Source organism: Neovison vison, chromosome 5, assembly GCF_020171115.1.
Source record: "Neovison vison isolate M4711 chromosome 5, ASM_NN_V1, whole genome shotgun sequence".
NCBI lineage: Eukaryota > Metazoa > Chordata > Mammalia > Carnivora > Mustelidae > Neogale > Neogale vison.
Window position 1 is genome coordinate 96,439,402 of NC_058095.1, and position 12,379 is coordinate 96,451,780.

At 35.0% G+C, this 12,379-nt stretch overlaps 1 protein-coding gene across 3 annotated transcripts in view; it reads left to right on the forward strand.

Moving 5' to 3' along the window:
* BRCA2 (BRCA2 DNA repair associated) overlaps positions 1 to 12,379 on the forward strand; it is a 58,452-nt gene that overhangs the window by 2,908 nt on the left and 43,165 nt on the right. For all 3 annotated transcript variants that reach the window (XM_044249556.1, XM_044249558.1, XM_044249557.1), the window contains 8 exons: positions 293 to 538; positions 6,733 to 6,841; positions 7,510 to 7,556; positions 7,649 to 7,689; positions 7,870 to 7,981; positions 8,720 to 8,769; positions 9,017 to 9,128; positions 10,644 to 11,759. In XM_044249556.1, the coding sequence (XP_044105491.1) occupies positions 293 to 538; positions 6,733 to 6,841; positions 7,510 to 7,556; positions 7,649 to 7,689; positions 7,870 to 7,981; positions 8,720 to 8,769; positions 9,017 to 9,128; positions 10,644 to 11,759 (1,833 nt within the window). The remainder of the gene's footprint in view (positions 1 to 292; positions 539 to 6,732; positions 6,842 to 7,509; positions 7,557 to 7,648; positions 7,690 to 7,869; positions 7,982 to 8,719; positions 8,770 to 9,016; positions 9,129 to 10,643; positions 11,760 to 12,379) is intronic.

The window sequence follows — 12,379 nt, forward strand, 5'->3', positions numbered from 1 at the left end:
ATTGAATTATGAATGACTTTAGTCTCTGAATCATGAATATAAGAGAAAGAAAACTTTAGAAAAGCTATCTAATATAGCTAGGAGCAATCACCTTGTAACTTCTGTAAACCTTGTTATATCTTGCTACAGACTGAAAGGATAACAGGTTAATGACTTGTTTAATAAATACGCTTTAACGAAAGTAATCTACAGTCAAAATCTCAAGCATCCTTTTCTTTATTATGATTTTTACAGTTCATGAACTTACTTGTCACTGATTAAAACCAAGATGGAATTTGTATTTTTCTTACAGATTTAGGACCTATAAGTCTTAATTGGTTTGAAGAACTTTCTTTAGAAGCACCATCCTATAATTCTGAACCCACAGAAGAATCTGGATATAAAATCAGTTATGAACCAAACCTATTTAAAACACCACAAAGGAAACCTTATCATCAGTTGGCTTCAACTCCAATAATATTCCAAGAGCAAGGTCTAATTGTGCCAATGTACCAACAATCTCCTTTAAAAGAATTAGGTAGATATAGATTAGACTCAGGTAAGTAATGTGGTGCAGTAAACTAGGGAAAAACATGAACCAAAAATTCAGACAAACCTATGTTAAAACTTCTAGCTCTGTTGTTAATTGTGTCATGTTGGTCAAATCAACATCTTTTGCTCACTTTCCCAACCTGGAAAATAGAGATTGTGAACATAATATCTGATTAAGTAAAATAACGTGGGTACTTAGTAAGTGGTTCTTTTCCTTCCTCCTTTCATTATATATCCTGTTTAGTGAGATTTGTTAAATTATGTCTTTCCTTTACCAAAAAAAAGTAGGGCTTGTTTTGATGTTAATTAAATAAATTCTATTCCTGTAGGTTATCACAGAGGACAGGGAAGGTTATTTTTATCAATTTTCTTTAAAAGTCTTTACTTGGGAGCTGTTTCCTTGGCATATATGCCAGATATTCCAATCAATCATGTAATAAGATAATATAGTTAGTCATCAAATGTTTATTACCTATTGAAGTGACGTATTCTCCCTTTCTTTGGAGTATGACTCTCAAATAAGGGGAATTAACAGTAGACCAAGAACAGTCTAAAATTGAATTTGGTACATGTGAAAAGCGAAGTACAAAAAGTACAATGAGAGTGGAGAAGAAAGATTGTAAATAGGTTTGGGAGGAGTTAGGGAGTGATTCATTTGAATTAAACCTTGCAGGATAGGTAAGATTCAAAAATTTGAAGATGGCATAGAGTAATAATGTACAGGGGGAAAACATGAGGCAGATGATGTAGGTTGTTAAGAGAATGTTAAGTAATTCAGATTGTTTGGAGTGTTGCATGTCAAAAAGGGGCAAATAAACTTAACCTAAGGCTAAAAAGAGCACATAGAGCCAGTATTGATTGCCAGACTTAAAAAACTGAATCCATTTGAAAGGTTGTTGAGCAGAAAAATGCCATGTAAATTTGATCATGCTACTTCCTGCCTCAAATCTTTGATTACCTCCTTTTGCCTTCATGATAATATCTTAACTCCTTAATATGATTTACAAGATTCTTTATAACCTGGTCTCGCTTTAACTCCTGCCTCATGCTGCCATAATCCCCCTCTCACCCATCCTTAATTTGCCATTCATTCATTCTGAATTTCTTTTTGAAACCACCTTGCTCTGTGGCTCTTTATGCATTGTTACCTCTACCCAGAAGTTAGTTACTTCCTTTCGTTTTATCTAGCTAACTCATGCTCATCTTTTAGGTCGTTTTCCCTGTCATACTCATTTAGCTTCTAATGGAAGAGACTTACATGGGCAATGGAAAGTGGAACAAATGCTAGGAAAAAGGAAATTCATGGTACTAGAAAATATATATACAAAGAGGATTTAGGTATGGGCAAAGGTTTTCATGTATGTTGTTGGATACCAAGTGGCATACAGAGTGACTACTCAGTGAAAATTTTATAGAATAAATGAGTATTTGTTTTGCTTTAGAAAGCCTAATAACTAGGGCGCCTGGGTGGCTCTGTCAGTTAAGCATCATTAATCAGACTCTTGATTTCAGCTCAGGTCATGATGTCAGGGTGCTGGGATCAATCCCTGCATCAGGCTCTGTGCTCAGCAGGGAGTCTGCTTGAGGATTCTCTCTCTCTCTCTCTGCCCCTCCCCCGGCTTACAGGCACTGGCTCGCTCGGCTCGCTCTCTTTCTCCTTGTCTCTAAAATTTTTAAAAAAATTCTTGAAAAAGAAAGAGAGAAACAAAGAAAGAAAGAAAGCCTAATAACTGGCAGCAGTCTTTGGAGATGTGTTTTCAAAATGTGATGCCTGGATAATGAGAATCTCCTATAGTGCTAAATGAAAGAGAAGATACTTTGAATCTACTAAATTAGAATCTCTAGAAATAAAACTCATAGGTGTACATTTTAAACTAATCAGGTGATTGTCGTGGAAACAAAGACTGAAGGCAAGGGGATCAATTAGACCTATAATGGTCCAGGTGGTAGGGAGCCAAGTGCCTGAATTAGAGAAATGGTAGTGAAAATGGATATGGGAGATAGAAACTGTAAGACCCCCACAGTAGTCTAGACCTGGAGATTTCAAAGAAAGGATCAAATCACAGGTTTAGACTACAACTAAGAATATAATGGTGACATTCATAGACATTATAAGCACTGGCAGTAAAACAGGTTTAAGAGGGAAAAGGCTTCAGGGCACGTGGGTGGCTCAGTCAGTTAAGCATCTGCCTTTGGCTCAGGTCATGATCCCAGGGTTCTGGGATCAAGTTCCACATCAGGCTCCCTGCTCAGTGGGGACCCTGCTTCTCCATCTGCCTTTGCAGCCCACCACCCTCCCTGGTCTTCATGAAAAAATAAATAAAATCTTAAAAAAAAAAAAAAAAGTGAAAATGCTTGAAAGGATCAAAAAAAAAAAAAAAAAACAACCAGTTTGAGTTTTGGACTGCAATTTGGGACAGTAAAACGTTGTTAAGGTGATGTCCCAAAGACTTTGGGAAATATAAGACTGAAACTAAAAGAATACAGGCAGAAAAGAAAGCAGTAGGAACCAACTATCTATTTGGAAAGTGATAAAGTCATCACATGTAAGGAAATTGATTATAATGAGACCTAGGACAGAACCTTAAGGAATATTTAGCAGATGAAATGCAGAACACAGAAGAGGGAATCATTCATTCAATATTCCATGCTTGCTTTGTGCCTGGCAGCTTGCTAGGCTTTCAGGATACAAACTGATGACTAGATGGATAGATGACTTTTGACTTTCAGGAACTCAGTCTTCTATAGTACAATAAATATACTGGTGTAGTATATGCTATAATAGGAACATATACAAAGTGCTATGTTGTGGGCATAGTAAAAGGGACGGCCATCTTTTTTAATGTGCTCAGGAAAAGCACCGTAAACCGGTTAATGCCGAATCTACTGAATCTTGGAAGACCTACCTAGAGTCACTGGTTTATTCTCTAACTTAACCTGTTGGAATTGATCTATCTATAATTAGGGAAGGATAGGAATGAGCTAATAAGGCTACTCTGGGCTTGCTGCAAAAAATATTAAATTTTTTAAGGTCATAGTGCATAAGTAATTCTGACTGTAGTTTCCTGATACCTTTTGTTTTTGTTTAGTTTATATTCAGAATTAAAATATAAGGCTTACACCGTTTTTTTAACATTCTTGCTTAGTTCTAACATCTACTTTTAAAAAGAACTATCCCTAAAGTTTCATGAGGAAGTGTGCTATTTCTGCTTCTCAACTTCTCTCCTTACTTTTGCATAAGATCATCAAGTTTATCTCACCATTATTCAGCCTATTTATGAGATTCTCAGGTTACTTGGGAAATGTTTATTTGGGTATGAACTTATTTTTGCCTGGTTCATTTTTTTACATTTGGGTTTTTCATTGCTAAGCCAATACTGATACTTTATTATTAACTGAAGTTGTTTGTTTATATTAGAGTTCATTTTCTATATCGGTCTATGGATTTTGACAATTATATAATGTCATGTATACACCATTACAGTATCCTACAGAATAGTTTCACTGCCCTGAAAATCCCTTGTGTTTCATAGCACCCCTCACCCAACCCTGGCAACCACTGATCTTTTTATTGTCTGTGGTCTTTTTCAAAATATCATGTAGCTGGAATCATACAGTATATAGCCTTTTCAGGCTATCTTCTTTCACTTAGCAATGTAAGTTTCCTCTACATCATTTCATGGTTTGATACCTCATTTTTTTGTTTGTATGTCTGGTTTTAAAGATTTTATTTATTTGAGAGAGAGAGTGCAAGTTTGGGGAGAGGCAGAGGGAGAGGGAAAAGCAGACTCCCTACTGAGTGTGAAGCTGGAAGCAGGGCTTGACCCCACCCAGGACACCAGACATCATGACCTGAGCCAAAATCAGTCAGACATCTAACTGACTGAGACGCCCAGGCACTCCATAGCTCTTTTCTTTTTTATCGCTGAATAATGCTGTATATGCATATACCACTTTGTTTATCTGTTCAACTACTGAAGAACATCTTGGTTGCTTCCAGGTTTTGGCAGTTATGAATAAAGCTACTGTATCATGTGCAGGTTTTTGTGTAGATCTAAATTTTCAGCTCATTTAGGAAAATACCAAAGAATATGATTGCTGGCTTTTATGGTAGGAATATGTTTAGTTTCGTAAGAAACTGTAAACTGAATTCCAAAGTTGCCGCATCATTTTGCTTTTCCATCAATAGTGAATGAGAGTTTTTCTTGTTCCAAGACCTCATCTTTATTTTGGACTTGAGCCATCCTATTAGAAGTGTGTGTAGTAGTAGCTCATTATTTGGTTTATTTAACTGTGGGGTTTTTGGGGTTTTGTTTTTGTTTTTGTTTTTGTTTTTCCTGATTAAGATCTTTGTTAAAGTGAACAGGGAAAAGGTGAAATTTTTAAAAATACATTTAGGGGGGCACCTGGGTGGCTCAGTGGGTTAAGCCACTGCCTTCGGCTCAGGTCATGATCCCAGGGTCCTAGGATCGAGTCCCGCATCGGGCTCTCTGCTCAGCAGGGAGCCTGCTTCCTCCTCTCTCTCTCTGCCTGCCTCTCTGCCTACTTGTGATCTCTCTCTGTCAAATAAATAAATAAATTCTTTTTAAAAAATACAATTGGGTAATTTTTGGTATCTTTAAAAGTCTTATTAGAGAAAGAGGTTGGGTATTTTGTGCAGGTGGGGTTTTTAACTTACATGTTTATTTGGCTTTTTAGTGATTATAACTATTTCCTGTTACTTGAGAAATGAAAATATAAAGCAGTGTTTTGTTTGTGCTTCTGCAAAGAGTTCTCAGTTTGGTCTTTGCCTCATTAACATTGATATGACTTATTTTTCCCAAAACTTTTCTCAGTTGAAGATTATAGGATCAGTTAAAGAACCTATTGTTTTAAATCAATTTTTACAAGAATAATAAGTAACTGAATGCCATATTTGTGAAACAAAATAGGAATTTTTAAAAACTATAAATGGGATTTGATAGAGCTACATATAGCTTTAGAAACCCTATCTGAGCATTATTGCTTAGAAAGTAGATGTGTTCAACAACAGAAGTATTTCCTAATCATTGCTAATTCATTCAGCCAGGAATTGTGATGTGACTATAATATCAGACATTGATTGCAGTTGCTAAAGACAAGCGTTCTACCTCAAGGAGCTCAGATTCTAGTAGGGGAAGTAGGACTGGTGTATGATAAACTCTGCTGGAACATATGGTAGCAACAATCACTTAATCTCATGTTAGGGACCACTAAATTTTTCCAGGGGAGGGAGTTTCAAAATGGAAGTCTTAAAGAGGATATTTGAGATCAAGAGAACTAAAGAAAGAGAAACAGTTTATACAAAGGCCTAGAGTAAAAGAGTGTGTTCTTACAGGATATGCAAGTGGTTGGGTATGGCTGAAAAGTAGAATGTGAAAGAATGTCCTAGAAATTAAGAAGTCAGATCATAAAAGTCCTTGTCAGAGAAGTTAAGAAGCCAGATCATGAAAGTCCTTGTTACTTGGGAGTTTTGGGGTTGTTTGTTTTGTTTTGTTTTGTTTTGGAGAGTTTAAGCCCAATCTTGAGAACAAGATCTTGAAAGGTTTTCAGCAGATCAAATTTGGTTCCGTGATGTTTTGGTAAATGTCTTTTGCGTTATTCTTTGCCTCCATGATACCATAGTGCATGTGACTTAATCATTAGAACATATAACGTTCTGTTCTGTATTCCACTTGTGTGGAATTTCAAAAAATTCCTCCTGCTATATTATAAACTCTTTGAAGTTAAAGCTGTCTTGAATTGCATTTCCCAAAGTGTCTTATGTATATTATATATTTGTTGAATGGGGGCAGACATCCTTTGAGACATCCCCTTTTGGGAGGAATCAACAAACTGAGAAACCATTTCAGGCTAAACTTTACGTATATTCTCCCTCCCAGTATAGATGAGACTTTTTGTTTTTAAATACTTGTAGGGATGGGACTTCTGCGTGCCTTAATTAAGCGTCTGACTTTGGCTCAGGTCATGATCTCCGGGGTCCTGAGAGGGAATAAGCCCCATATTAAGCTCTGTGCTCAGGAGGGAGTCTGCTTCTCCTTCTCCCTCTGCCACTCCCCCTGCTTGTGCTCTCGCTCTCTTTCTCTCAAATAATAAAATCTTTATAAAAATAAATACTTTCAGAAAATGAAAATTCACAATCCAGGGCATATACATCCTCACTGAATTATTGTACTGTTTCAGGAAAGGATATTACCAATAGTAAACATAAAAGTTGTTGCACAATGAAGTCTAAAATGGATCAAACAAATGATGTTACCAGCCCACCCCTAAATTCTTGTCTTAGTGAAAGGTATGTTGTGTTATATTAAAATATTTAAATGCAACATTTTTCTACATATGCTATTTGTTTTATAGAAATGCATCTAATTTTCATGCTAATATTTTGACTGAGAGCCTGAAAGAGGATTTTCTATTTTTAAATAATCTTCTAGGTTGAATCCTTTAATACAATAATTTTTACATTAGAAACATTTACTTTATTTTCCTTATAATGTTGAATTCATTGCTTTTTGTATCTATTCTATGACTTTTTTAGTTACAAAAATAATGATGAAAAGCAATGACCTTGAAATAGCAGCTTAATATAAATAAATTATTTGTGCACTTGGCATATTTTAAGAGAATATGATGTTTTTATAGATTCATGTTACATAATTTTTAAATTCAAAACATACAATTCCTAGGAGCTGAAATTTGTGAAATTTTATACATTTAGTGGACATTTTAAGTATAATTTGGTAGTTACTTACAAAGTAGTTACTTTGTTACTTAAAAAGCAAACATCATGAGATGTTTGCTTTTTAAAAAGTAACAAAATATTAGAAAGTAGTGTAAGTCGAATAATTGTGACTGAGAATCCTTTTTTTCAATAAGATTAATGTTTTGTTTCTTCTTGCCATTTCTGTTATCTTTGGATAATCTGAAGGGTTTGTGTGATTTTTTTTTTTTTCATTTTAGTCCTTTTCTACAATGTACACATGTAACACCACAAAGAGAGAAATCAGGTATGATTAAAAACAAGGCTTTTTATTTCTAGAAGACTCTTAAATTTTAATAAATATAAAATTTAGTAATTCTCCCCTCATTTTACCCCCAGTGGTATGTGGAAGCTTATTTCATACACCGAAGCTTATGAAGGTAAATATTCTGCCTGCTTTTTTATTCTGTAGTAATTGAGAATTTGAGAACAGAGTCTTACATTTGCCCTGAGATTCACAAATATGTATCTACAATCTCACGTAGGCATTCAGTAAATGATAAATGAAAAAAATAATCATCAGTGCATTTCTGTGAAATAATTATTTTCTTTATTTCCAGGGTCAGACACCAAAACGTATTTCTGAAAGTCTAGGAGCTGAGGTGGATCCTGATATGTCTTGGTCAAGTTCTTTAGCCACACCACCCACCCTTAGTTCTACTGTGCTAATAGGTAATACTAGTGATTGAGTATTGTGTAAGACAGTAGATGATGTTGGTATAGTGTCATCTCTAAGCTTTCTGACAAAAAGAATATATGAAAAGATAAGTAGTAATTAGATAATACTATCTTTGAGAATTGTGTTAGTAGTTCAGAATAATTCTACTTAGTATAGATGGAAAAAATCACAAGTACCTAAAGTGGTGTTCTAGGAGCATTATTCTATAGAAATTAATTTATGGGCAAGCGAGGATTTTTTAAATTATTATTTTAACAAAAATACATTCAATTTTGATTTCTCTTTAGCTCAGAATTTAACTGGTTTTTGTTCTTGCTTAGATGAGATAACAGAGGTAAAAGCATGTTAAAAAGTATGAAGTATTTAACATAAAGTATACTTTACGATAGTAATATTATCTAAATAAATGCTTAAGTCTATAAGCTTTGTCTTTTAAGTCATGATCCCATAGCTCTATCTGATTCCCTAAGTCTTCAAGGATAGGAGCACCTAAAGTCAGGGTCATCAAACCAGTGTCTTAGAAGCACCTTATGAGTGATACTAAGGAATTGAATGTAGCTTATGTTGATTGACCTTTCTAATTACCATACTTGAGTCAATTTGTTTTGTTTCAAATGCACCGTTTACTTCAGTAGTGTGTCTTGTCTGACCAAAAAATACTGAAGTTTTCACATTAAATTTAGGGTATGGAGTATAATACGTTATAGATAAATTGAATTTTTTTTTTATAGTCAGGGATGAGGAAGCATCTGCAGCTGTATTTCCTAATGACACTACTGCTGTAAGTAAATATAACAACTTGATTATGCTGTTGCAGTTGCTTACAATTTTAGAATTCTTGAAAAATTACTTATCTTGCATTTTTTCATTCCTTAATTTATGATTTATCTAAGCCTTTAGAAAGTCTCTAAGCCTGATCCTATATGTGATTTTCTTGACTTCATATGAAGTAATTCTGTCTCTGAGGTTGAATATAAATGCATAGTGAGAGTTTTTATACTAGTGACTTTAAAATATAACTTTTGCAGATTTTTAAAAGCTGTTTTCCCAAACATGATGAAAGTCTGAAGAAAAATGATAGGTGTATCCCTTCTGGGCCAGACAAAGAAAATAAAAATCAAAGAGAAGCTAAAAGTCAAGGTAAGTCCTTCTGTTTAATTGAACTGCTATTTTTAACTGACATCATTGAAGTATTGCTCTTCCTTTCTTAAAAAGAAAATACATTGTTTGTTTTTCCTTTCATTCTTGGTTACTGAACATACCGTGCATAGAAGGAAACTTGATTTATTTTTTAAAATATTTATTTATTTGAGAGAGAGGGAGGGAGCAAGAGAGCACGAGCAGGGGGAGGGGCAAAGGGAGAGGAGCAAGCCGACTCCCAGCTAAGCAGAAAGCCCAAAGCAGGGCTGGATCCCAGGACCCTGAGATCATGACGTGAGATGAAATCAGACCCTCAGCTGAGTCACCCAAGGTGCCCTGAATCTAACTTGATTTAAATGAAAATGTTTAATCATGATAAGATAATACCATTCAAGATGCTATTGTAGGGGCATCTGGGTGGCTTGTTCAGTTAAGCATCTGATGCTTGGTTTCTGCTCAGGTCATGATCTCAGGGTCCTGGGATCCAGTCCTTTGGTGGACTCAGCTGGGAATCTGCTGCTCTTCCTTTTTCCCTGCCCCTACCCCAGTTTGTGTGCACTCTTTATCTCAAATAAATAAATCTTTAAAAAAAAAAAAAGAAAAGAAAAAAGATGCTATTGTGACACAAAAACAAAACCTGTAACTCAGACCTTACAGAGAGAAGAATAAAACTAGTAATCAACAAATACGAAGGTCTTATTTTCTAATTACAAGGTAATTAGGGTATCAGGGGTACCAAAAGTTACCTAATCAGATTATTGGAATATTGCATTTTTGGGGGCACCTGGGTGGCTCAGCTGGTTAAGCATCTACCTTCAGCTGAGGTCATGATCCCAGGGTCTTGGGATGGAGCCCCACATCAGGCTCCCTGCTCAGTGGAGAGCCTGCTTCTTCCTCTCCCTCTCCCTCCGCCCTTCACCCTGTTTGTGCTCTCTCTATGGCACTTGCTCATGCTCTCCCTTTCTATGTCAAATAAATCTTTAAAAAAGGGAATATTGCATTTTTCTTAGTATATGTGTGTGTATAAATATGTAGGATTGGATAACCATGTATACGTGTATGTGTATAAAATCATATTTTACTCTCAGTTATTGTAGGGCCACAAACCAAAAGCTGAATGCATAACTAACTTTACCATCCAGGTGCCCTAGGCCACAAAATTAATTTGGAACATCTGGTTTGATAAAACCTAGAATGTTAAATTGCATATATATAGCAAGATTAAGTGAGTTTTAAGTGTACAGAGCTGATAAAGAAAGGTTATTGGGACCTGGAGTATGAATAAAAGGCTTTGGGGACATTGGAATCAATCCTTACCAGAAGAACGGTAGAAGGGTGGCACTCCCTTCCTCTCCCCACCCCCAAAAAAGCTAGCTATCAGGATAACCCTTTAAATACTGCTTTTTGTGTTATTTAGTGTGTACTATTTCTATGAGAAAGGTTGCAAGAATAGTATAAATCATATGACTATATTTTGAAATGTTATTAATATACTTCTGTTTTAAATTTAAACAGGTTTGGGGAAAATGTTAGGGAATTCATTTGGTAAAGTAAATAGCTGCAAAGACCATTTTGGAAAGTCAACACCAAATGTCCTAGAAGATGAAGTACGTGAAACAGTTGCAGATGTTTCTGAAGAAGATAGTTTTTCATTATGTGTTCCTAAATATAAAACAAGAAATCTACCAAAAATAAAAACTAGCAAGACTAGGAAAAATATTTTCAATGAAACAAAGACCAATGAATGTGAAGAAACTAAAAAGCAAATGAAAGAAAATAAACATTCATTTTTATCTGAAATGGAACCGAATGACAGTGATCCATTAGATTGGAGCGTAACAAATCCGAAGCCCTTTGGGAATGGAAATGAGAAAATCTCCAAGGAATTTATACCATCTTCAGCCTCTGAATGGTCCCACCTAACTCTCTCGGGTCTAAGTGGAACCCAGATGGAGAAAACACCTTTACTGCATAGTTCTTCTTGTGACCAAAATAATTCAGAAAAAGACTTCACAATTACAGAGAAAGAAAGCACCAACTTTATAACTTTGGGAAATTCTTCGCCACAGATTTCAAGTCTACCAAAGTATTCAGAGATGACATTAAATAAGGAAACAGTGGTAAATAAGATAGATGAAGAGCAGTGTCTTGGATCTCATGAAGATTCTGTTCTTTCAGGAAAGCGAACAATATCTGAAACTACTATAATACATTCTCCACTTCATGGTATCAGAAAGTCTATATTCAGAATAAGAGAATCACCTGAAGAGATGTCCAGTGCAGTGTTCTCAAATCGTATGACTGATCTAAACTCTAAAGGAGAAATTGACGCCTCTGAAAGTGCACTGGAAAAATATGCTATTTGCTCACAGAAAGAGGATTCTTTAGGTTCAATTGATAATGGAAGCTGGCCAGCCACTATCAGACACACTTCTGGAGCTTTGAAGACTTCAGGTTTAATATCCACTTTGAAAAAGAAAACAAAGAAGTTTATTTATGTTATAAATGATGAAACATCTTATCAAGGACTGAAAACACAGAAAGACCAGGAATTGGGACTAACTAACCATTCAGACCAATCTGAAGCAAATGCTTTTGAAGGACCACTGACATTTACAAACGCTGATTCAGGTACCTTTGGGTGTGTGTATCTGTGTAAGTGAGAGAGAATGGTGCAAGTAGTTTTATGGATGGTGACAAGTTGTCTTATTTGAATATGTGTCTCTCTTTAATCTTTCTAAAAAATGTACTGCCTGCTTTCCTTCTTTGGTTTCTTTTTTGGTTTTCCTTCTGTAGTTCTTTGTTTTTTTTAAAAATCTCCCTATCTTCTATTCAATGTGAGGCAAAGTCTATAGGCATTGTTTAGGCCTTTGATTACCAATGTTCAAAATCATTTTATTCACACTTGCTGAATGAGTTTGCATAGTAAATATACAATCATCACTCTTGAGACAGAGCATGTGATACATAAGAATCAAGAATTTGACTACTTCTGCTTTGATTTTATTGTATACAAAGTAGACAATTCTGTAAATATTTTGTGCTGTTTACTTTATATTCTCTAAGGTAAAAAAGATAAGAAAAAAGCTAATTGCTAGCTAAGTTTAATGTAAGCCAGTTCTAAAATAAAAGTGATTTTTGTTATTTTTGTTACATACTTTTTTAAATATGTAGAGATTTATTTAGAGTTATTATTTTTTTTTTTTAAGATTTTATTTATTTATTTGAGAGAGACAGTGAGAGAGAGCATG